General features: G+C 43.0%; 1 protein-coding gene and 2 non-coding genes across 8 annotated transcripts; all 3 read right to left on the bottom strand.

Moving 5' to 3' along the window:
• Positions 1 to 543: 543 nt before the first annotated feature.
• ATG16L1 (autophagy related 16 like 1) lies at positions 544 to 23,521 on the bottom strand. Of its 6 annotated transcripts, none has more exons than XM_063338041.1 (19): positions 22,911 to 23,521; positions 21,897 to 21,990; positions 19,495 to 19,600; positions 17,873 to 17,946; positions 17,417 to 17,668; positions 16,466 to 16,531; positions 13,496 to 13,585; positions 12,712 to 12,768; positions 12,465 to 12,512; positions 11,690 to 11,792; positions 8,987 to 9,092; positions 8,798 to 8,868; positions 7,194 to 7,265; positions 5,010 to 5,130; positions 4,051 to 4,156; positions 3,398 to 3,547; positions 2,942 to 2,989; positions 2,473 to 2,574; positions 544 to 2,070 (listed from the first exon to the last, which is right to left on the bottom strand). In XM_063338041.1, the coding sequence occupies exons 1-19, from the start codon at positions 23,023 to 23,025 to the stop codon at positions 1,977 to 1,979; spliced, it is 1,875 nt and encodes a 624-aa protein (XP_063194111.1). In that variant the 5' UTR covers positions 23,026 to 23,521; the 3' UTR covers positions 544 to 1,976. The 6 variants fall into 6 exon arrangements, with proteins under 6 accessions (XP_063194111.1, XP_063194112.1, XP_063194113.1 ...); XM_063338042.1 differs by having other exon boundaries at positions 13,496 to 13,582; XM_063338043.1 differs by lacking the exon at positions 12,465 to 12,512.
• On the bottom strand, positions 8,136 to 8,398 carry LOC134518059 (small Cajal body-specific RNA 6). Its single transcript, XR_010071854.1, has one exon. It is a non-coding gene; the product is annotated as a small Cajal body-specific RNA 6 (non-coding RNA).
• LOC134518058 (small Cajal body-specific RNA 6) lies at positions 11,214 to 11,483 on the bottom strand. The gene has a single exon (XR_010071853.1). It is a non-coding gene; the product is annotated as a small Cajal body-specific RNA 6 (non-coding RNA).
• Positions 23,522 to 24,274: the final 753 nt, after the last annotated feature.

The raw sequence follows: 24,274 nt of genomic DNA, 5'->3' as shown, positions 1-24,274 counted from the left end.
CAGGAGGGTGGTCAGTGACGGCTCTTAGTTATGTATGAAACTTGTACATTAACAGCTGAAGGCTTTGCGCCACTGCTCTGAGTAGGAACCAGAGCATTATCTTCAACAAGGCACTTTGTGTTTTTAAAGAAACATGCAACTCCTACTGCTGGCTTAAAAACTTAACTAGGTCGCAGTCCAAGTACCACGACAGAAAAAGCCTTCTGTTTCCAGCAGTGTCTGAAATACAGATACTGATTTCCTCAATTCAGTAATTTATCCGAAAGATCCAAGAATACATCAGCCTTTCAAGGACAGAGGCACATGTTCAATGTGGTAAGACTTCCTTCAGTCTCAAGGCAGTATTCCCAAGACAGGACAAGACCAGGTTGTATCTGTGGGACGTCCAGCTTCAAGCTAAGAGCATTATCCTCTTTCCCCCTCTACACCAAATCCCACAATGCGGCTGAACACAAATCCACAATTCATCAGGAAAACAGCACAGAAAAAAACCCACATTTCAGGTTCCCCTCTTTGCTCATGCAGAATAAGGTCTCGCACACAGACAGACAAATAAACGAGTCGGAGTATTGTGGGGTTTTAAAAGCAGAACACAGGTTTATTTACAATCAAGTTCTTACGGGCAGCTGAATAAATAAAAACTTTGCCCCATATACTCTAATTCCCCTCTGCAGAAAGTGTCTGAACAAAAGGCTAGGTTAAGGAAATGCCTGTTATAGCAGCTGCCCCCTAACCCAGCCCCTCCGAAGAACACACTTCCTTAGTAAAACACTATCAGAAAGAAGAAAATAAAGTGCAAATAAAAAGGCAATAAACCGCTGGTGGCTTGTCTTGAGACCCAGATGATGGGGAAAGGTTTGGCTGGGGAAAGTTATGTCGGGTAGCTCATACCCAGCCACCTCATGGTTTTGGATGCTTTAACAGGGACAGAGCCAAGACACTGCTCTGTAGCACAGAGAGGGCTCCAGCGCAAACAGGAATATTGCACTTGTGCTCAAGAAGGGGGCAAGTGGCCTGGAATTGCCAGCACCAAAACAATGGATTTGGGATTTAACCCCACTGCTCCCCTGTGTTCTACTGACAGCCGCCAGGACAGGACGGATGAACAGAAAAAGGGACCAAACATCTATATTCCGGTACTGAAGTCACAGTTACCACTACATTCCTTATCACAGCAGCACAACAGAAGTTGAACTTCTCTCTCCTCACACCAAGGAACCAAACTGCCTGTGGAATAAAAAGATTAAAAATCTCCTATTTGGTGATGCCCAAACTGTTGGAAGGGCATTTTAACAAAAGGGTGCAGACATCCTGAAGAATGGACCATTGCCCTAAGGACAGGTAAAACTGATACAAAGAGTTCACATGTGCTGGAGAACCTGCGCTTGGATCAGAGCAGATCTGAATTGAGCTGGTAACTCAACAGCAGAGCTGCCAGAGCACGGGAGACTCTCTTTAAAAGCTGTTCAGACTGCCTAGGGCCTGTCCACGTTTCAGGATCTTCTTACCCCATGCCTGAACTAGGCCACAAGGACAGAACACAGGAGACAGGACATGTATTAAGTCAGCATACACAGTAACTTCTTTCCAACAGTTCCAACTCAGAAGTGCTGTAGATACATTTGTGTGACAGGGTATTTGGCACAGCTGTCTGGTGAGGAATCCCGCTAGTATCTTCAGCTCCACTTGGTGCATAGATACTGCATGTAAAGGCATGACTAAGTAGCATTCTCCATCCAGAACAGCTAATCCTTTGCTGAGTCCGAGTGCCACAGTGCAGTTACGGCCATAAGAAGTCTCTGACTCAGGCTCCTTCTCCATTGCTTTAGAACGTTCCTCTGGAAAGTGAAGCCCATGCGCTTGTTAATATCCCGACTGAGGATGGATCTGGGCTCGGGTCTCCATTCTGTTCAGCCACGGACCAGCACCACCAGACACAGAGGCACTGGAGGCTCTGCCTTTCACCCTCCGTCCAGTCAAAATTCAGACCACAGGACAGCCTTGTTTCCTTTGTCCACACTGACCACATGGGCACCCGCTGGTGACCACGCGACTGCATTGATAGAAGAACTGAAATGGAAGCCAGGTACAAGTTTACAAAAAAGCTGAATTCCACAACAGCGCTCAACATTGGAATTAAATATTATAGCACTGTGGCTACCAAAGAAAAAGCACTTTCTCAGCTCTCAAGAAACTTAGGCTTTTAATAAGCCTAAGAGAGATACAGTTTCTTCAGAATATACTAAATGTACTTCATTAGAATCATATCTCAGTTTAAGAAGTTGAACAATAACAAACCTAACCCTAATTCAATCTAGAGAACGCTGCCATGAATCCACAAAGAAGCTGCGTATTAAGAATTCTTACGCACCAATCTAAGTTGCAAAGCTGTACAACTACAATTCTTTCATAGCTCAGCAAGATTCCCAACCCAGATCGCCGCTTTAGCTTATACAGCCAGCTTCCCCTCACCTGTGATGCTTCGCAAGCGTCCTCTCCAATTTCCCAGTGAGCACATTCCAGATGTAGAGGGCCCCATCAGCTGAACCAGCAGCCACATAGTTACCGTCAGGGCTATGAGATCAGAGAAGGTGCAGAAGGCAAAGAACAATTCTCAAGTCAGCTATTTAGCAGCACACACCATCATTCTACCCACAACTTCCTAAGCAAGCAACTTGGCATTAAGGAGTCTTTTAAGAGTTGTATGTTACCAGCTGCTACCACCAAGAGGTGCAACACTTTGAAATCAGAAGGTTTCCAAAACAGTGGATCAACACCTACAGATACACTCTGTCTTGACAAAGAGGTAGCCTTGGGCAAATCACAAACTCTGCCCCAGTTTTTCTAGCTGTAAATAGGGACAGTGTAGCCAAGCATCAGGAATCACTCACTTTCACCAGGGAAAGATTTATCAGGTTATGTTGCTTATATCTGACCATACCTGAACACAACTCTCGTCCAGTCAGAGCCACATTTGAATCCCTGGGCGCTGAAAAGTTAAAAATCAGATAATTGTAAATTCATTTATAAGATGATGGAATTCCAGGTTCTCACTAAGGAGCACGGTAAGCGTTTCTATATGGTTCAGAATAAACTCCAGTATCCCTTGATCACAACTCGCATTTCTCTTACACGCTCCTATCAATCAATTCTGAAGACATTCTTTCCTTTAGGTCAACGACTTCTAAGCCAAGCTATCTTCTTTAAAGAGGTAAATTAAAAGATTCACCAGAGCAAATCTTTGCTGTTAGACTGTAGAGAATTTTGCTACCCATGTAGAAAAAAAATTTAGGAGACTGCCGTCTCCATGGAGATACTGAACAATACTCCAACACTGAGAGCAATCTGCAACCCAAAGTTCTGAAATTCATAGCGTTCTTGTGGACAACACACTCACCTGAAAGTCTGCTTGACAGCACTAACCCGCAGATCAATGATCTTCAGTAGATCATCACGGGAACAGGTTAAAAGCTCTGTTCGCTCTGAGTTCAGATCCAGAGCTGTGATTCTTCCAAGCAGCTCCAGTTCTTTTACTATGCTTTCAGTCCTGAAGACAGAAAGGAGAAAAAAAAAAAAAAAGAAAGAGTAAATCAGGTCCATTGCATCAAAACTTTGAATCTTCCCAATGTGTAAGAAGAGGAGAAAAAGGATTACTGGTTGATTCTCACATTTTGATTCTTTCCCAAGCTAAATCTCGCTTTGTGGATAAGATTTCCAGCCAATGGTTAGATACTACTTTCCTCACAACCCCACCCTCTGAAAAACTAAATAACATCTAGAATGGCAAGTACTGACCAATGTGAAATATTTACAAGAAAGCAGACTGCCTTTTCAGAAAAGAATGAGCATCCCCCTGCAAGAAAATCCCAACCCCAAGACACCAAACAGTGTGACAGTAGTAACAAAAGTCTCTTTCAATGGCCTTCTACAACTCTTATAACAGTCTCATTAGCTTCCAAGCTCAGGAAGAAGAGTTCCCTGTTCACATTATACTTGGACAGCAATCCCATAGCCATTCCTACACTACAAGCTCTCTTACAATAGTTTTACCTGATGTCCCAGAAACGAATTTTCTTATCAAAATGTCCACTCATTACACATTGCTCAGTACACACGATGTCATTGCAGCTAGATCCTGCAAACACTGTTTTTATACCTAAAAAGGATAAACCAATGGTGACACACTGAAATTTGTACTGTACAAACTGATGAAAACAGAGACAGAAAAATAGTCACTATATCACACACACAGTGGCCACACAGAGCAGTGTCCAAGGAGTGCCGCAGGGCGGACAAACGCTGTCTTAGAATAATCCTGACTTAAGTCTTTAACAACCTTTCTGCCCTTCTCAATCTCCTTTGCTGTGACTAATATCTCTTTAAGTGCTCCCGTGACAGCTGCTTTACTTCCACTTTGTATTTAGACAGCTATAATTTGCTACTGTTAAACAATATGAAACTGTCTCCTTGACCTATGTTTGCAGTCCAGGTATCAAGGTAACCCGGAATCTCAACTTCTCTCTCAGTGCAAGCATGTTTAAGAGCTATCAGTAAGAGAAAAGCCAAGGAAGTAAGGCGTTTCTCCCCCCAAAAAAATCTGGATCCCAGCATTTCCTTCACTGGAGGTGAAATTTTTGATACATTTCCAAGAGACATTTCCATCCACCTCAGGGTTAAAAACTCTGACCTGGCTCCAAGTTTTTAGTGGAAGACTAAAATACCCACCCCCAGACTGGTAAACAAAGCAAGCTCACAGAACACAGCTGCTGTTAATGTAATAGCATTAACAGTGCTTCCTGCGTACACGTGACTTCTTATTCTGATTTCAGGTAACGGGCAGAAAGAAACAGATTACTTGAATAACAACAGTAGATGGCATGGCTCTGCTAGTTTTTGGGTTTTTTTTAGGCTATCAAAGAGATGAAATAACCTGGCTGATGTCAGACTTCCATTTACATTCAGCAGAAGCACAGAACACGGATGAAAAGACAGCAGTTAGGTTTCCTTACAGACTTTGCTGCGGAGGTCCCAGAGCTTGAGGGTCCGGTCATGACTTCCCGAAACAATGCGTGCATTGTCCAGCAAGAACTTGGCTGACAGAACTTTACCACTGTGACCTGTCAGGGTGTGCTGAGAATGAGAGATTTACATGGTGAAATTGCACGGTTCTACTTGCTCCCTTTTCTCACAGCCTACTAAGTCCTGCTATTTAGCAACTCAAAGACAATATTAAATCATAATTTGCATGTCTACTGCATTGCTTGGAGACAAAAAAAGAAGAAATCTATTATAGTTAAACAGAGATTAACACTGAGCGTTAAGTACCACAGAGTTCAGCCTGAAGCTGGGAGACACAGGTCACCTTTGGCTGCAGTTTCTCCAGCTACGCAGGGGACCTGCGAGCCCTCTCTTCCTCAACACTCCATACACCTACGTTTCACAGACAGACGGCAACTGCAACACAGCCTCGCAGGAGCGATGAGGAGAAGGGGTTAAAGCATGCTGAAAATGGAAATAGGGCCTTCGGGTTTTTACAATGAGCTTCTCTCAAAGATGCAACAGGGTATCTAGTCTCAACTGTTGTTACATCTTCAAGTCTGAAAGCTGAGACAACCAGAGATTTCAGAAAAACTCCCCGCAGCAGTTTCTGTAACTGCAGGGGGAGGCTCTGTGAGGCTGAGAAGAACGTGAACCACATTCACTTCAAATTGCTGAATATTTACATCCTGAATCACAAAATAGATAATGACTGACTGAAGTAAGATTTGCAAAACACAAGAGAGAAATCTCTGGTTAAGATTTTTTTTTAAATACTCAAAAGGACTATCAATTTACACAAAGCGATCTGAGCCTGGGAAATACAAAAGAAAAATCCTTAAGAATGGAAAGGAACGGGAGCAAAGTTTGGAAAAAACGCAAACCTGATACACAGGTTTTGTACACAAATTATCCCATAAAGACCCCTTTGTCTTAAGAAAGGACACAAACTCCAGAAAGGAGGATCTAAACTTCCACTCTGCATCTCTCTCCTGCTCTCGTAGCACAATCATTACATACAGACATTTGCATTTAAATAGGGAGTCTGTGGCAAAATTTACCATGATTTCAGCTTCACTGCCTCCTGCTCATGTGCAAGCCATGACAACTCTGTACCACATATACTCAAAACAAAGAACACACTATTTTGTCTCAGCAAACAGTGAATGCACTCACCAAGGACACCAAAAAAATACGGGAAGATACTGTGAAGCCAGATGGATGTTTGTAGGGGTAACTAACCTTTTGTAGTGAGTAATCTATAGTCTGCTTAATTTTTATTCACTTTAATTCACATCCAGTAGTAGGCTTTGCAGCCAAATAGAAGCTGCAAACGACCTGATGTTCTTCACTTTCCTAAATGAGACCTGACATCTCCACACTGAGACCTACCCGGTGTATTACAATGCAACTGCAGATTATAACTAACATGTGAAATGTCCTAAGATTCAGAACATCAAAGTAGCATCTTCCTAAAATAAGAAGTTGAGGGAGAGTGTACATGGGAATAACAAAAAAAATAAACCTCTCTGAAAGCTGAAAAGAAACTTTTCTTTTGGTCGAAGGTGAATCCTACTTTAAAGCAGAGCTACGTGCTGGAGACGAACCTGAGTACAAAGGTCTTGGGAGGAGAGGAGGAATCTTTCAAAAGGCACTGAGAATAAAGTCAAGGAGTTTTATGCTTGCTGCCTTTAACAGCCAGGCAAGAGATTCCTTTTCAAGAATGCTGCTCCTGACCTAAAACAAAAAAATCCCTCTTTCTCTTCCGCAAATCCTTCTTCAGCAGTCCCTTCCTTGGACTGAGGCCAAAACATTAAAGTGGTTCTCCATAAGCCATCAGAAGCATTTAAATTTTCACAGAGGGGGAAGCAAAGGTGTATTGATTTACATGGTAAGGTTTTGCTAGCGGGGGGGGGGGGGCCTGTACTGTGAAAATATGCAGTAATTGGAGTTTCCAGGTAGGCTGTGCAGAGACCAATACTGCATTTTAGGTCTTGCTAAGGACCCTTAAGAGAAACAAATATCCTCTTAATAGAAAGAATTATTGAAAGTGTCTATAAATGCCCAACTTCCAAAATTACCATGTCCCCACTACACAAAACTGAAAATACGACACAGAAACAGCCTGAGCAATGCTGTGCCTTCAAGAGACTCACCCGTAATCGATTGTCATCCACTGTCCAGATTCTGCTGGCAAAGTCATTGGAAGCTGCTAAGAGGTAAGAACCCTGTGAACACAAGATTTATTTAAAACACCTCTGCAAGTCCATGTGCAAATTAAACTCAAAAGTATTTCCAATAAACCATTAAAACCATATTAGTGCTATATTGCCAAGGTGAAAAAAAAAAAAAAGAACAAAACCAAAACCACAGTAGCACATACTAAGGAAAGCTAGTGTAACAACTTTCAAAAAGGCTATGTCTTTCTTCTCAGAATGTCAGTGATATGTAGAATGACTACAGATAAAAGGAATGACAATAACCAGAGCAGAAAGGACATTCTCCTTTCCCTTCTGTTGCAGTGAGGAAATGCATTCTAGCTTCCCTCATCTATTGGGGTTTTTTCCCCTCCTCTTTTTTGATTTTTTCACAGGGAAAAAGCCCTGCGTCACCAACCCCCAGTACTTAGATAGGCCTCAGAGTGGAACTGGTCCAATTCTTGCAATTTTCATTACAATTCTAGCATTTTAAACTAAGATTACAAAAACTAAATCTGTCCAAGGAGAGATAAATTGACTTCTTGATGGCTTTAGGGTTAGGGCTTTTCCAAGTCATCCATAATGGAGAGTGGACACCACAAGATTCATGCTTACACTTGCGTCCATCTCAAAAGACTTTCCTGAATCCTTGAAGCCCATTAAGCACCTCACCTCAGGCAGTTCTCACTTCAAACGCGTTCAAGCAGCTTGCCAAAACCAGAACTAGTTTCTCCTGCAGAATAACAGTGCCAGCAAACCTCTAATGAGCTGGTCAGGGTCCAAAGGAAGGATCCTTTTGGGTGTGTATCAATGAAGTTTAGCATACAGAATCACCAAACGGAAGAAACAATGTCAGCTTTGGTCTACTGCCTATGCAGTAAAGCATCGTGTTTCAGGAGAGGTCTCAGCAGAAAAGTCAGATGACGTGTCCAGTTTTAACAATCCAAGACCCCAAACTCCTTCAAGTAAGACTGTCAGATGCTGATCCCAGTCATGTCTCCGATACTGCAGGCTAACACGAACTGAACATATCACATGCTGTCAGCAAACGCTCTGCCAGCCACACCATTACTGTGCCATGACTGGTGAGAAACTGCTGGGAGAAACGGTCATGGAAGTACAAGTCTTTGGATAATCAGACCTTTTACTATTCATCACAGACCTCAGCAGAGCACGCAGGGAAGTAACTTCACAGAAATAACGCCTCAGTGTATTTCCTTCTTTTGTGCCAGCTTTAGTGCGAAGCTGAAGACTAATTTCTTACTTTAGACAGAGCCTATTGTATTTTATTGTCATTTTATCATAACAGCCCATAACAGCCAGTGTCTGAGGTGCATAACATCTTCTGAATTGTAAAGCAAAAGTGAGATATACAGACTGCAGCATATCAAATAAAGATCTTTTGTACAATTTTTAACTATCTGCAGTTACTCTCGTAAGTATTTTAATGAATTTGTTAGGTAACTTTTCAAAGTGTTGGAATGGAAATTGATAGCAGAGCACAACATAATTCAATTAATTTATTCCCCACCACAAACAGCAGATATTGCACAGATACTCACAGCACTATCAAATTCTATGCTTGTAATCCCAGCATTACTACCAGAGAGGGACCCTTTGGGCTCACACCTATCTGTACAGAGAAAAGACGAACAAAACTTAAGCAATGGATTAGAACACAAGCTGACACAAAGTGAATTACAATATGAGTTTGTTCACCATCCCGCCATACCCCAAAGCGAAAAGTTTACCTCCCAAGACTTCCCAAAGCTTAACCCTCCGGTCCATGCCTCCTGTTGCTAGTAACCGGGAGCCAGGGCTGAACTGCACTGCATTCACCTCCCCATCATGTGCATCCTGAGGAGTGGGAGGAACAGAACAGCCACCCAAAATGGAATTAGCACAGACCCAAAAAAACACAGATGAGAAAGCTACAGAATTTAAAGGTTATACAGAACCACAGCTGTAGATCTTTCAGCAGTATATAGGAAATAAAGCCACAGACAAACTCTACTGAGGCTGATGGTATATAAACAGAGCAAAAAGGCTGATCCTTATATAAAGAAAAAACACAAAAGCATGTAAAGAAAGACACTAGCAAGGACTCGACAGTGACAATAAACTGCCAGAAGCCTTAACACGCTTCCTAAGTTTAGGCTTTATAAGGTGAGGCCCTTAAGTTACACCAGAAAAAAAAAATAAGGAAAGGACAGGACAGAAAACAGTAACAGGTGGTATGCTGTAGAAGGAAACTAACTTTTCATTTCTCCATCTAGAGCCAGCCATGGAACATGATCCAATCAGTTCATGCAACCACAGAACACTCAAGTCAGGCTTGAGTTAGGAAAGTCTGCTAGAAAACAGCATAACAGATTAACTGTATTCATCTAGTGTATTGGTGATAATGCTACTTTATATTGGCAATTTAGTAGTACCAGCATGGTTTTGACTTGGAACAGCACCTTTCCTCACAGAGAATGTGGGCTTAAGCTGTGTCTCCTATCTGCAGGTGCAGTGACACCCCTGCACCCCTGTGTACTCACGGCTTAGTGCTTTGAAGCTTGAGCTGTCCCATTAGTAGCGATTCTTAACCTTTTAAAACCTATGAGAATTTTGAGATTCCTTCCTCTTTCTTTTCCCCTGTTAATTTCACAGCTTTATACTACTTACCCACACAGTATTAGTACCACATTCTTAATTCATTTGCTGCATTCCTTTTTAAGTATTTTCAGTAACTGGTCTTTCAAAATCAGTTTTTCCTGGAAACTTGTATTTTTCTGGAACTTGTTGCTTGAACTTGGTTTGCAAGCTCATATTTAGGGGTCATCGAGCTTCAAATCTGCTCCTTCTGCAAGTGCAGAAGAGCCATTCAGAACAAAACCGGTCAAAGGTCTTGCCTAGAAATTATGCCCAAGAATGACAGCTGACATGACTACCTTCTCCACCTTCCCAAGCCTGTTCTACTCATCTCTCCAGAAGTGAGCCCAGTCTGCTCCCAGTATCTGCCAAACCTCTGGCACAGAGTCGTTGCATTCATTCTTGGAATGCTCTGCTCGACCTAGACATGTCCTCGCACTCCAACTGGGCTCCAAACACAGGAGCTAAAACATAACACAGAACACCTCCAGAAGGAACACATGGATTCCCATGAAACGAGTAGGGACTTGGAACACATGGATTCCCATGAAATGAGTAGGGACTTTTTCCTTCTTATATTGCAGTGCTAACCACAGATCACCTCCATACTGCCACAGTCTGACAGGCTTACTACTGCAGCTCTTCCTACTCCTGCTGCAAACGTGGAGCTGGAATGGGGCAGCATTCCCCATGTTGCCAAGACTAGGGGTCAGCATAGTCTGCTGTGGTTTGCCCCTCCAGACTGGGAAGACAGGGTGTGCAGCCCTTGGAAGTTCAGATGACATTACAAAAGATCAAGAGAAAGGTGAAAACAACGTAACCTCTCACATGGTTCTTGAAAACCTCAAACATATGGCTTTGCAATACCTTTTATGATGAAATTAGGCAGGATTTACATCTGTTGATCAACTGTGCTTGCTGTAGATAGCAAGTGGAGAGAGGCTGCAACACATACTGCAACCATGAACACCTCCTCTGATGCTCCCTATTCAAGCCAGCTGTCACGTTAAGTTATGACCCTATTCTCACTTAAGGTAACATTGCTACTCCCTCCACCCCATGACTTCCGCTAGAGAAGATGGCAACAGGGCAGGCTAGGAATACACAAGCTCCATGCTGCAGTGTGCCACTCTGCTACTCTGGATGAAAAAAAAAATTAATCATTTCATATTCATGAAATATCCAGATCCAGCACTGGAGTGCCTGAGAAAGCTCAAAAGGAATGTTCCAACAAGTAACTGTGTTACAAGACAATTTACCACAATATCTTTCATTCAGAAGGCAATGTCCTTCACAGAAATTTAAGTTTGGCCTTGAGAAGTCAAAACAATGCATAGAGGAGGTCTCAGCTTGAAAACTTTAGATCACACACAACAAATGAAGACACCCCGCTACCACAAGCTCCTCTTAACCAGTTCTGTTGGATGACATTCAGTGCCACAACTCCGTTGACTGTGGAGAACTGGAACCGAATTAATCCCAAACTGTCAGCAATCTCTTCCTCAATCATAGCTCTACTATGGCATGACAGAACAGGGACTGCTGGGAGCCATAGGGTAATGGAGTGTAATTCCCCTGTGCCCTCAGACCTTTTACTTGACATCATCGACCTCAGCAAGACAGACATCAGGCACATTGACTCTGAGAAGCATTTGGGCTAAGAATTAAATGGGATGAACTATACTACCAAATCAAGAACTCCTTCTTGTTTGGCAATGTTAATAGTTTCAGGAGATCAGTTCCCACACAGATAGGATTCACTTCCTCCAAAGACAGTAAAAGGAACTGTAAAACTAGGGAATCCCGTCTATACTTACAAAGACGCATACGGCAGTAGTGGGCACTCTCACTTCTTTACTGGCACCTGGATGTGGCTCTACGTTATCCTGGGGAGCAGGGAATGAGGACAAAGAACGCCTCCTGAGATGAAACAAAGTAGAAGTATTTTAAAATGAGAAGTGAATGCTGTTTCTTCTTGACTTCATCCAGATCTGTACCTGTCACTTAACTACACTGTACAGCGATTAACTTTTTTTATTCCCATCTTTCAAAAATTACATTTGTCATATAGCACTACATCCACTTCTGGCTTTAGTTATTTCATAGTCTACCAGATAAGTTATCTGAACTGATTACTAACCTCATTTTGGAGCTTTTTTTTTTTTAAATAGGAAAGAGAAACATGGGAGCAATTGCAGCTGAGTTCAGCTGGAGAGACTGCAACTCCATCGTTATGCCTAGGGAGACTTAACACCATTGCAGCGCTACATCCCAGTTCAAAAGCTCGTGGCTGCACCATTTAAGCAAAGACCATCCACATAATGCAGAGCTTGACTTAGAAGGACTGGCTCCACTCTGGATACTAAGCACAGAACCCAACGACCTGTTTTAAATAACCCTATTAAAGGGGCAAAGTGAAGTGGAAAGTAAGAGCAAACCCCGTGTGTTCTCTCCACAAAGAGGGACTCTCTGCCTCTATAACTGTAACAGTTTCTAGCCACCTGAAATCTAATCAGGATAATGCAGCTGGGTTCCGTGTTACTTCAATGGAATACATTTACATGCTGGACTAAGAGCGGATAATGTTTTCACCTGGCAGCATCAGAAGATTGATGTCCCAAAAGGGGAGACTCAGACAGACTGGAGGGAAAGTCAGAGGTCAGCACACGGCAAGATGGAAGAAACAGGAAGTTGAGGAGAACAAAAAAGAAAAAAAAAGAAAGGCAGAAGCTAGAGGAAAGGCTCAAATTATCTGTTTGTATTCCCTGCATCACCAAGATTTTGGTGTACACTGAAACCAATATACAAAAAACAAAGAGGTGAAAGTGTTCTAACCTACCCAAAGATATTAGTGATAGAGTCCAGAAGGCCTCCAGCTGGCTGGGAGAGTCGCTTACTGAAGGAGGGGAGGACAGGTTTAAACCTCGTGAATAGCTTCTCCACACAAAGATCAATACAAATACATTTCATAGTAACAAGTCTCTGGCAAGACTCCCTCCCCTGCAGACCCAGTCCAAAGACAGAAAACACCAAAGGCAGGCATCAGTTCAAAAGTCACCAGTAACTACAACTCAGAGCATAATCTGTGAGGGAAGTTTCCCTCAACTTCCACCCTGTGAACTACTGGGTTTAGATAGAGCCTGACAAGTCTGAAGTTTCAACCAAACTAATCCATGCTCTCAGCTAACTACTTCTTACTTTCCACTCACTGCCGTTTTAGAGGAAGAAAAAAGATGCATTTAATCTAGGTGAAAATATTTTCAGCATTTCAGCTAAACCAAAACATGCAGCTACTTGTGAAGTCACATTGATATCTTGTAGAGTAACTAAGATATAATACAGGCACTGCAACACCCATTTTATTGTCTATTTTGCTTTTAAAACTTTAAAATTAGACACAGATTTTTCCAGACATTAGTCTAATTTACTTAAAACAGCAAAGGAAAAACAGCATATCTAGAGCTCACAGCACGTGAGTTTCATACTGCTCTGGTGGAAGTACTAAACTGCATTCCAGCTAAAGGCAAGTAAAAACTTTAAGTAACATTCCCAACATTGTTCCAACTCTTCTATCCCTTGTTCTTCCTCAATGACAGGATACAAAAATCTCTTGGTCTACAAACCTGGATGTTCGGCTGACAGCTCGCACTGGAGATGTCTCCTCAGCCATGTCAGAGGTTTCATCTGCAAGCACTTCAATGTCATCATCCCTGCTGAAGTGAGAGAGAACACCTCATTTCAATCAGTCAGAGCTTCCTATGGAAATCACCCCCTGATGTATATGAAATGAATGGATGACTGCTCCAGGGTCTGTTGGTGTCTGCACCCAACCTGCCTCTAGGTTTACTTAGCTGCAGTAACATGTAGGTAGATCCAGACAACAAACACTGATCTAGTTGTCACTGCCAGAGGTACTACGTTCAACATACAATGTCTGAAAACAAGTACACGCAGCACCTAAATTTCAGTGGGGTTTTTTTTATGTTTGTTTGGTTTTTTTCCCCCCCCTCTTTTCAGCTGCCAGTTACACTCTTCACTGACAACAGGGCTGGTTCCCCCCCCCGCCATATGATGTTGACAGGCATCCTTACCAGATTCTCTTTACTGCAGGCATTATATTTCGGCTTGCAGCACTACATACAGCATTATAAGGACCTATCACATCTGAGCAAGACTCTGCTACAGAGTGAACAATATTTGCTGGAACAATTACAGAACAGTGAAAACATGAGTTACTGCAACGCCAAACATAGGCGATATTCTATTTTCACAGCACCTTTTTTGCTGTTCCAAAACAAGGAAGTATTAAAAAAAGCACACGAGTCTGAGTTTTCCTTCTTCATCCACAACAAAGACATCCAGATACTTTCTATAGTGTTGTACTTCAGATGTTGTTCCATTAAGTACAAGGGATGTTTTGGCACACTTCATTGAAGTGTTGGTGTACAATTGAACAGAAGTGTGAGATTCCAACACACGTACCATAAATTAATCCAGTTCAACTATTCAGCTAATGCTAAAAGGTTTTTCCCCATTAGTCATCATCGTCTCTGACAGTCTCATATGTTTTCCTTCAATGATGATTTTTCCTCCACTGCTGATTTTGCAGGACAAACTATTTTTAAACCTGATGCCATTTGACTCAACAGGAAGTTTAAATTCAGCATGTAAGTCAAAATAAACCAATTCCTTCTATCACATAACACTGAGCTGCAAAAGAATTGAAGAGGAGCACAGGACAAATTTTAATCTCTCATTTCAGAATACAGCTACACTTTAAGTTCTAAGATTTTGGAGGACAGTATATGTTAAAAGGTATGGAAAATAGATACTCTGATTCAAAGTATCAGGCTGGTATTTCAATAAAACACTATCAAGTTCTGCTGTTATTTCTTTTTTAAAATTTAAAGTTTGAGCTATTAAAATTGTATGTAGCAAAACAATTTCCATGTTAGCTTAGCATATTTTCAAAGTGAATACAAGCACCAGAGCACACTCCTTGAAATGCTGAAATTTTCCCCTTCAGTAAGCAGCACATTTATACAGCACAAACCCACTTAAATTACGAAACCAAAAAGGAATCAAAAACATCTGTGAAGCAGAGTTTGAGTAATTTACAGAAGCAATTATTTTCTAGATTTTTTTTTAAACAGTTGTGTTTTTTTTTTAAACAGTTGGTTTGTGGTTTTTTTTTTTTTTTTTTTTAACTTCTTGGTGTCTCCTATCAAATATTTATGAAACACCGAGACCATAATCCCCACCACAACAGGAAGTCGAATATTCAAGTTGTGCTACAGCTGCCTCTGAGCTCAGCTCTAAGATAGGAAGGTCTCGCTTTGGGTAACTGAGAGGAAGAAGCTTAATAGGGAATGTGGCCACAGACATTAACATGTGTGTTTCTCCTCTCAGTGCAATGTTATTTATTGAAGAGTTTAATATTCTAAGAAATTCCACATGTGTTTACATCAGATAATGCAGACAAAAGAGGTATCGCTACTCTGGGAATATCACAGCTGGGAAGACTGTCCTCTGGCCTGGGACCATCCACTGGCCCGTGACACAGAGGTCAGGAGCAATCTTGTCATGGAGTCATACCTCAATAAGCTAAGGGAATGGAAGCATTTAAACATTTCTTAAAAAAATAATTGCAAAGCAAGTTGTGCTAACTAGTTGTGGTGTTAATCTTGTTAATTGCAGTTTCAATTTTCCTTTCAAATGCTACAAGCTCTCCTTTACACATGCCTTTCCTACCTATCCCAGACTATTGCATGGGCCCTCTTCCAGAGCTGATCCATTGCTCCTATCATGTGCAAGAACATGCAGCACAGCGACCCAACGTGATTACACAATGCCAACACAAAGATAACAGATACCAAGAAAAAGCCTGCACACTGTGCTTTGAACACCGTCTCACCAGTTCCCAGTAACACTGCAGCAGGTGTAGTTTTTCTGGATTTGGCTACCACAAGTGCCAATAACCTTATCAACATGGTGTAAAGCTTCTATACTATCAATTGCCCATTTCAGTCAGCTGATTAAATACCACCCAGCAGTAAACATAGCAGCAAACAGAACAAGAGACTACAGATATTAAATCTCTGGCTTGCCATGAAAAGTAACTCCACATCCATCTATTTTCTTCCTACAGAACGTATCTCTCACAGTATGGAAGTGATCAAGATATTTTCACCCACCTTAACTCAGTTCCTACAGGAAATCCTTGAACATATTTGTAGTCTAACACTTAAAGATGCAGGCCATCTCCAGAGTATGTTGTTTCATGATTGAAAAGCTACTTTGAAGACCAAAGGCACCACATAACAAATGTTTTTATGCTGAGATAAGAATATATATTCACTGTATGAACCATTCTTAGGACTTTCAGTCCAAGCATCTATTTTTAGTCGTAACGAGCTCCATCTTCTGGAAGTTCAAGTAGGGAGAGTTACTGTACATTTTTGACTTTACACCAAAGTTTAAACACTCCTCTACAACCCCAAATTTAGAAATAACAAAGATACCATTTATCATGCATCTGCATAAAACTGAAGCATGAAGTGATGAAGGAGACTCTATAAATCAAGACTGCTTACGGTTCAACAGGCAGGGGTTCTTTGGCAGCTTCTGCTAGCTCCTTCTGCAGCCTGGCTTGTCGTCTCCTAAGAAGACAGTAGGTTATTTTAGAAAAAAACTTCCTTAATCCCATTTCAAAGGCTACCCTGCACAGCTTTGATGCACTTCATAAGATTTTTAAAAAAAAAAAAAAAAAAATCAGAACAATGCCCTAATTTTATCCTGCTTTTCAAGATACTCAGAGCAGCTGAGGCTGCAAATAGTGAAGGACAAGATCAACTGAGCGAGGCAGTAAGGCGAAGTGTACCTACAGCCCTTTATGACCCACAGGAATGCAGATTTGCTTGGAGTGCAACAACTTGCAAAACAATGATTATGTTAGTAAAGATAATACTAAACTGACAAGTACTACTATCAGATTTGTATTATAGCTTTTAGTCCCCAAGTAGTGTTAGCTGGCAAGGAAGCTGAAGCAATTGAGAAGAGAAAGAAAACTTATTACTTTGCAAGAAAAAGAACAACTGTACAAACTTATTTTTGCAAGTTATACATAGTTCAGTCTCATGGCAGCTGCTCCTTTTAGAAGACTGCAAAAAGACATTTGAGTTAGTTAAGTCAAAAAAGGATAAATCTAAGAGTAGTATCAAGATGCAATATGAACAAGAGAAGCTGAAATCTAATACCAGCAAAAAATCCACAGTTTCTATCTGATTTATGATCTTCAGGCCACAGTTAAATGTTGCTCAAGAAACAAAAGAACATGTTTTATTCATTTAAAAGACAGGAATGTTTTCACAAAGCATCCGTCTCTGTTGGCCAGAAGAAGAAACACAAAGTTCTGGGCTCTCATTGTGTCATGCAAGAACAGAGATCTGAGAGATCAAAACTAAATCTGGTTTTATCCTATGCACTTTTAAGTATTCAAAAATATATTGGGAAGTAGTTTATCAAAGAGAAGTCATCAATCTCACCTTGAATCCTTTTCATTTTCTGCATTCAAACGATTGGCTTCTTGTGCTTTCTCTGCCATCCAACGTGAGACTAGCTCCTGGTTGTCCTCAGTCGTTTTCCTTAGTTTCTCCTCCAAAGCATTGAAGGTGATCTGCAGAGCATCATATTCATCTTTCAGTGTCTGATTAGCTCGCTCAAGATCTTGCAGTTTGCTACGCAACTCCTGGCACTCTGTTTCCAGTTCAGAGATCTTTTGCAAATACTCTGCAATCCTGGAACGGCGAAAAAATACACAGAACAATGAGGATCTCCTTTGGGACCTATATCATCTTCTTTGTGCTATTTGCACAATGCTTAATACAGGAATTTTTAGCCCACGGCTAGGACTCCTAGAGAATATTATAACACTAATAAGTAACTCAAAGAGAGCTCTGGGTCTCACACCAACTATACAGACGAAAATGGTTCCTACTCACTTTGCTTCATTCATCTGCATCTCTTTGTCCTTCTGCTGCATTTGGTTATTCAGATCAATTACAGACTGGGCCAACTAGGGAGAGGAGAAAGTTGCATTACAAAATGCAGGGATGCCAGCTGGATAACACACACTGAGCAGCAATCAGCAAGAGTACAGTCCAATCTAACATTACAAGCATGAAGCATAACTTCCAGGTTTTCTTTCACAGCTTTCTATACAGATCTGTTTACTGTCCCTATCACACAGGTCATTAAATAAGGGAATCCCCTTTCAAAAATGAGTTGTCCAACGTTACTGTCCTTTGACGTATCATTCCCTTCCCTCAAAAAGTTTCTTTAATAAAGTCACAACAAACAGAATACATATTAGGAAGAAAAATTATTTTTTAAAGAAGTGGAAAAATCAATACAGAAACTAAAAATTGCCAAGTAAGTACACCAACAAATGAATACTACTAACCAAGCAACAAATCTTCCTGTTACAGCCAGGACAGCCGTTACAGGAGACGTGCAGCTCACATATTGTGAACACAGGTTTCATGAAGAGTTTTCCCACACAGAAAGTTGCTGGTGGAGTCTCTGCAGCGCACAGGAAATAGAGGGACAGAGGCCAACTCTAATGAGCTGCTGCTGCCAGCTCACAGCTACCCAGTCAGCTAGCAGCAGCAAGCCCCACAGCGTGCAGAGCCTGGGCTGCCTGGGGAGTAGGAAGACTTGAGTTTTGAGAAGAGTGCCTGCCTTGGTAGATGTCTTCAGATATAATGCTGGGGGGAAAGAAGGACTTTTCAGTGTTTTGACTAGTCAGTGCACACCTGCTGTAGAAAGCCGTCTCCTCTTTGCAAAGCTCAGGATTGCTGACACTGGAGCTTCTCCACAACTCCAGTGAGGCGTGCAAAGGAACATGGTAACTTTTTCCAGGTCACTCCCACCTTCTCCCTATAAAAGTCTGCAGTACCATTCAGGTACCACCACCTGGACTCATTCAATCCCCTGCTGTGGTTTTTAAAAACCTAATTCTGCCAATGAAGCATCCACATCTTCCCATAAAAAAAAAAAAGCAGATTTTCCTCTTTTCCAGCCACAACTCTCACATCTAATGGGACTTCGGGGCTTCCTACTGCATCGACACAGCAGAATCAGTACTCCCTTCTCAGGCTATCACCATCGCACTTCCAACCTTTGCTTGTGCATGTTTATTTTTATCCAGTCTTATCTAGCAGTGGTCCTGCAAAGTGAGTGCGCCAAATGAAACCCCACACAGCCGCCTAATCTCTCACTCTGCTCATTCAAGATATTTCCAATATAGAACTACTGGTCAAACGCATCTCTATAAGTGGGATCAGTTTCTTCCTCCTCTAGTGAATACAGTTAAAAATATATTCATGAAACAAAATTAAGTACTACTTTAAAAAAATCACGTGATGTTGACAACATAAGCTCCTATTTCCTGGGTATCAGTCTGAAAGACCAACCATCTCTGGTTTAATCATCAACATGGGCCGCTTAAAAAGGCTGCACATGAAATGAGGAAAAAATAATGATGAATAAGCTTTGTAAAATTAAGGTCGTGTTCACAAAGGGCCATGTATGAACAATACAGAACACAAGAAGACTTTCTAACCTCGCCACGTTTCTTATGTAGCTCTGTCAACTCTTCTTGATGCTTTATCTTCAGCTGTGCCAGCTCCTGCAACTGAGCATCATTCCATGTGCCATCGTGTCCTGGACTGGAGTTTGAGAGAGAGGAAGAGATGTCACAAACTACAACCCATTTGCCGCTGTGCCTTTGACCAGTTAGTCTGGACAAACTCCCTTGGATTTTCTATACTACATCAGAGATACAGGTCTTTCATAACAAACTAAAGCACAGCTAGCTTCCCCACAACACACTTAATCAAAATCCCATTTCATAGTAAATTCGATTTTCCAGTACTAAGGACTCAATTCACCTTTTTGTGCATTTCTAAAACAGAATTCAAACTCAAATGAAAGGTAACTAGCCTTTGCTTAAATTCACATGAAGACAATTGAGTCTTAAAAGTATACTCTCCAAATTCTGGAAGAATTACAAATATTTTACCACCTGCAATTTGTTTTGGAGGGAGCTGGTAGACCTTGAAGAGGCTAGATATCCAGAGACAGCATAACACAGGGCACAGAACTAAAAGCCAGGGAACCAAGGGTATGTTCCCAGGCCCTGCGGTTTATAGTCCCAAGTGTTACAAGTCACTTCTCCATTGTCCTATGTTCTAGCCTCATACTGTGTAAAGCTTTTGGGGTGGTTTTTAATTGTATTTTACAACACAGTGGTACCTCGACATAATCTGGAATTTCTACACAGCAGAACACCACACATATCCCCCCAAATAACTATGATTGTAACATTTATCACTCACGTTTTTAAAAGCACAGAGACAGGAACAGAAGTCAGTTTTTAAAAGCATATACACACATAGACATATCACACACAGCCTTTGAGCAAGTTAGCAGCTCTATAACTTACAGCTTTTAAAAATAATAATTTTAAGTTCGTCACTATTATACCAGACAAACAGGGAAAGGTAATTGCAAGCATCTGCTTCTGCACTCTTTCTGCGTTGTAACAGTCCAGTGGGAAACAGACAACGCATTCAGAAGCTGAAAGGTCTCACAGTGACATCAGTAATTTAATGCTCTTCTCAACAAACAGACAACCAACATTACCTCACTGAAATAACGCTGTACTAGAAGACACTGCATTTCCAAAAAACTGTGTCCAGACAGATAGGAAGCCAAGCCCCGTGGTAGTACCCAACATGTCCTACGATTCTGGCCACGTATACATCTATAGCCAGAACTAGATACTCCTCCTTGGCCTTAAGGGAAGTAAAAGAATTTTTCCTCAGCCATCTAGGATTAGGGAATTCATTCTGTTTCAAAAAACTGTCACATACTGAGGACAGTATCAGAGTTCAGCATAGTATTTACTTTGAAGATGCTGTTTCTGTGCATTTGTTCTCATCCTCGTCTACTCCAGCCTCATCAGTTCACCCAGAATCAGATTCCCATAAACTAAAGATGGTTCAAGAAAACTGCAGTCATCAGAAAGCTTTTGAGAACTTTCATTCAGGTGTTAACTCCAGCCTGCTGGCAAAACACTGACATCTCGCCTGCAATTCCTGCAAAATCAGCTCTTCTTTCCTTACTAGTAATAATACACAATAAACTTGACTATATTTGTTTTGTTGAACATACATGCAGTTCTGCATTAGATGGCAAAAAAAAACTCTAAGAGAGGAAGCAATTCCTACAGAAGTAGGAAATTCTGAGCTACTTAGCGCTACCTTTTCTTCAGTTACATCAAGAGCAGATCCCAACAGCCTGTATATGCTGTACAGACAAAGGACACACTACTAGCGTATTGGTCTGCTGTGGATTCAAATGCCAAAAGAATAAGCAGCACGACCCCTGACTGCAGTACTACAGTGCTATTCCCAGGTTAGAGAGGCAGCTTCCTGAAAAAAACCTGCTAAAAGCAGGCAGAAGATGCATTCTTTTCAGCATATGGTGCTTATTTAGGACTGACGCTTCACAATCATGATTTTCCCCATTCTCCCCAGGCTACGTGATAACACAGATTGAAGGAAACTACGACGTTGGTTACTTGCTGCACTGCAATGCTTATAAAACCAGACAAAGTCAAGAGTCAGAACTAACACCAGGGAAACATTATAAGCACAAGGCAAACAGATCAGAAGCAGAAGCTCATTCTGGGCCATCTCCATACCCTGACTTTGTGATAGACTGCTTTCTGTCCAAAACTTGGTCAAATCTTTCTGCACTGTGGACTATAAATGTATACTGTAACTTCATCACGTGTTTAGAGTTAGTTGTAACTTATTTTTAGTTCAACAGATTTCCCAGTTTGTTTTTTTCCAACTTACTGTAGTAACCTAGAAGTTGTTTGTGTAATGCATCAAACAATGGTTTAGCTTACAGCATGCATGACAGAGAGCTGACTGACAGAAAAGGAATTTTAAATACCTGATCTCATGTCTGCTTTGCATGTCATATTTTTCTGCTTGAAGTTTATCAGCCAGCACCGCATGAAGGTCCGACTTCTCTAGTAGCTTGTTATCTGAAAGGGCAAAAAGTGCAATTAAGAAGATAACCAAAAAGCAAAACCAGATTCCCACTCTCTTCTCCTACCAGCTAAGATCTATTATCTTTACTCATTCTGACACAACCAAACATTATGTAAGCCTCCACCACATTAAAGTGCACTCCTCTTCGATGTCAGCAGGCTAAGGCAGTATTCACCTACAACTCCCAAGAATGCCTCATTATTCCAGATGCTGTGGGGGACTGGTCTTACAGAAGTTTAATAGAGAAGCGGCTGAAACACCTTGATATCTGCTAAAACAGAAGGAGTTCAAAGTTCAATCTCTTTATAGCCCCTCACCTGATAGCAACAAGGAAAACTGATCTGCCAGAGAACTGGTTGTAGCCAACACTGCAGAGTCCTGCCGAGCTTTGTCTGCTTCCCCCATAACACAGAGCACCTCAGCGTGAGAGCCAGCAGCACTGGGGGACCCCGCTTCCATTCGTCCCTCTCACAGCTGAGGCAGCAGAGGGGCGGGCGAGTAAGCACTGGATAGAAAACGCTGGCCCCTGAACAGCTCTAGATTTTACAAAGAATCGGTCAATAGCACTATTGTTCCCAATTCCACAAAGGCCTGAGCGGGAATTGTGCAGACAATTCAGACATTCAGTTACTGTCCACAACATAAGCTCGGTTTAGCTGTGAGGGAACCGAGAGAAGCGACTAGTTATTATCCTCAATAACATGGAATCCCCAACTTATTCTCAGTTCCAACAAACATCTCCCGACCACTCTCCTGAAAAAGACTCACGCGAGGTATCGGGGGCTCTTTACCACCGTGTTTCTCCCACTTTCTGAGGGGAGGAGAGGGGAAGATGAGGGGAGGAGAGGGGAAGAAATCCGCTTCTCGGCCTCGGCCCGGCCCGGGGGGGCCGCGCCGCCGCCGCCCAACTTACACTGCTCGATGATCTCCTCGAAGGCCTGCCGCTGCAGCCGGTCCCGCCGCCGCAGCTCCGCCGCGATGTGCCGCTTCCACGGGGGGAAACCGGCGGCGCGCAGCCCCGACGCCATCTCCGCGGCGCGGCGGGAAGGGGCAGCGGGGGCGAGCGCCCGCCCGGCCCGCCAAGGGCGGCCGAGGGGAGGAGGGGGAGGCGGGCAGGAGCACCGGGAGGCGGCGGGAGACCGGTGCCCGGTCCGGGACGGGGAGAGTAGCGCCCTCTCAGAGCCGGGGCTCGACCTGCAGCCGCCGCCCCACGCCCGCCATGGCGCTGCGGCCGCGCTCTGTCAGGGGCCCTCACCCCTCAGCGGCGCACGCCTATGGCGACAGCGGCTGCCCCGCCACCGCCTGGCGCCGCCTTCCCGCCCGCCTCCGCTAGCTCCACCGCCCTCGCCGGGAAGCGCCGCGGAGAGGTCGCCCTGCAAGCCCGGTACCAGCCTTCCCCACCGGGCGGACGGGCGGGCACCCTTCTGAGGAGAGGGGGCCTCGCGCCGCGCCATTTTGTGCCCCTTCTCTGCCGCCATCTTGAGAGCGGCGAGCTCCGCCATCCCGCCCGCGCCGCCATCTTGAGGGGGCTGTACCCGCCCCGCCGAAGCGCATGCGCCCGTCCCCTCTCGCCCCTCAGGCGGCGCTGGCGCCTGTCGGGACCGGCTGTCGCGATGTTGGCGGCGTGTCGCCGGCCCCGGGCTGTGCCAGCGAGGGGGCACCTGACGAAACGAAACGAAACGAAACGAAAGGAAGCGCGGCCCTCAATGAGATCAACCATGAGGAAAAAATCCCGGCTTGCTCTTGCATAGCTTCCCTTCCTCCCCTGCGCCTCTGATGGGATGGGATTGGGAATTCTCAAAGAAGTTGATATGATTAATACTGCTTTTCCGCGACCGGAGTGCAGAGAGTGCCATAGGTTTACCAGAGTCTCCTGATAACTTCTAATTTTTAAAAGAGGGGATGAAAGGACACAGTTTCGGAAAGCGTGACTCATGGTATACATAAATAGCTTCCCTAAAAGAATAACAAAAGCTTTTGGTATTGTGTCACCTGGCAGAGCCAAGAAGTACATGACACTTTAATGGGGCTTCGGTGAGCTAAATGACGCACTAAATGGTGCACGTGTGGCGCCGAGGGCACGTTCTGGCTCAACCAGCCACGAGTCTAATGTTCACGCCTTCGCCTTTTATTTTTAAAGTAAGGTAATTACTGCAAACGAACATTAAATAGTGACCGAAAGCTATAGAGCTAGCAGAAGGGTGATGCACCGCATCGCCCCAAACAGGGAGACCTGCAATGCTCTTTGTTGGGTGGATTTTTGGTAGTCTTTTCCCC

Source organism: Chroicocephalus ridibundus, chromosome 6, assembly GCF_963924245.1.
Source record: "Chroicocephalus ridibundus chromosome 6, bChrRid1.1, whole genome shotgun sequence".
Taxonomy (NCBI): domain Eukaryota; kingdom Metazoa; phylum Chordata; class Aves; order Charadriiformes; family Laridae; genus Chroicocephalus; species Chroicocephalus ridibundus.
The sequence above is the reverse complement of the archived record's forward strand: the minus strand, read 5'-3'. Positions and strand labels throughout refer to the sequence as shown.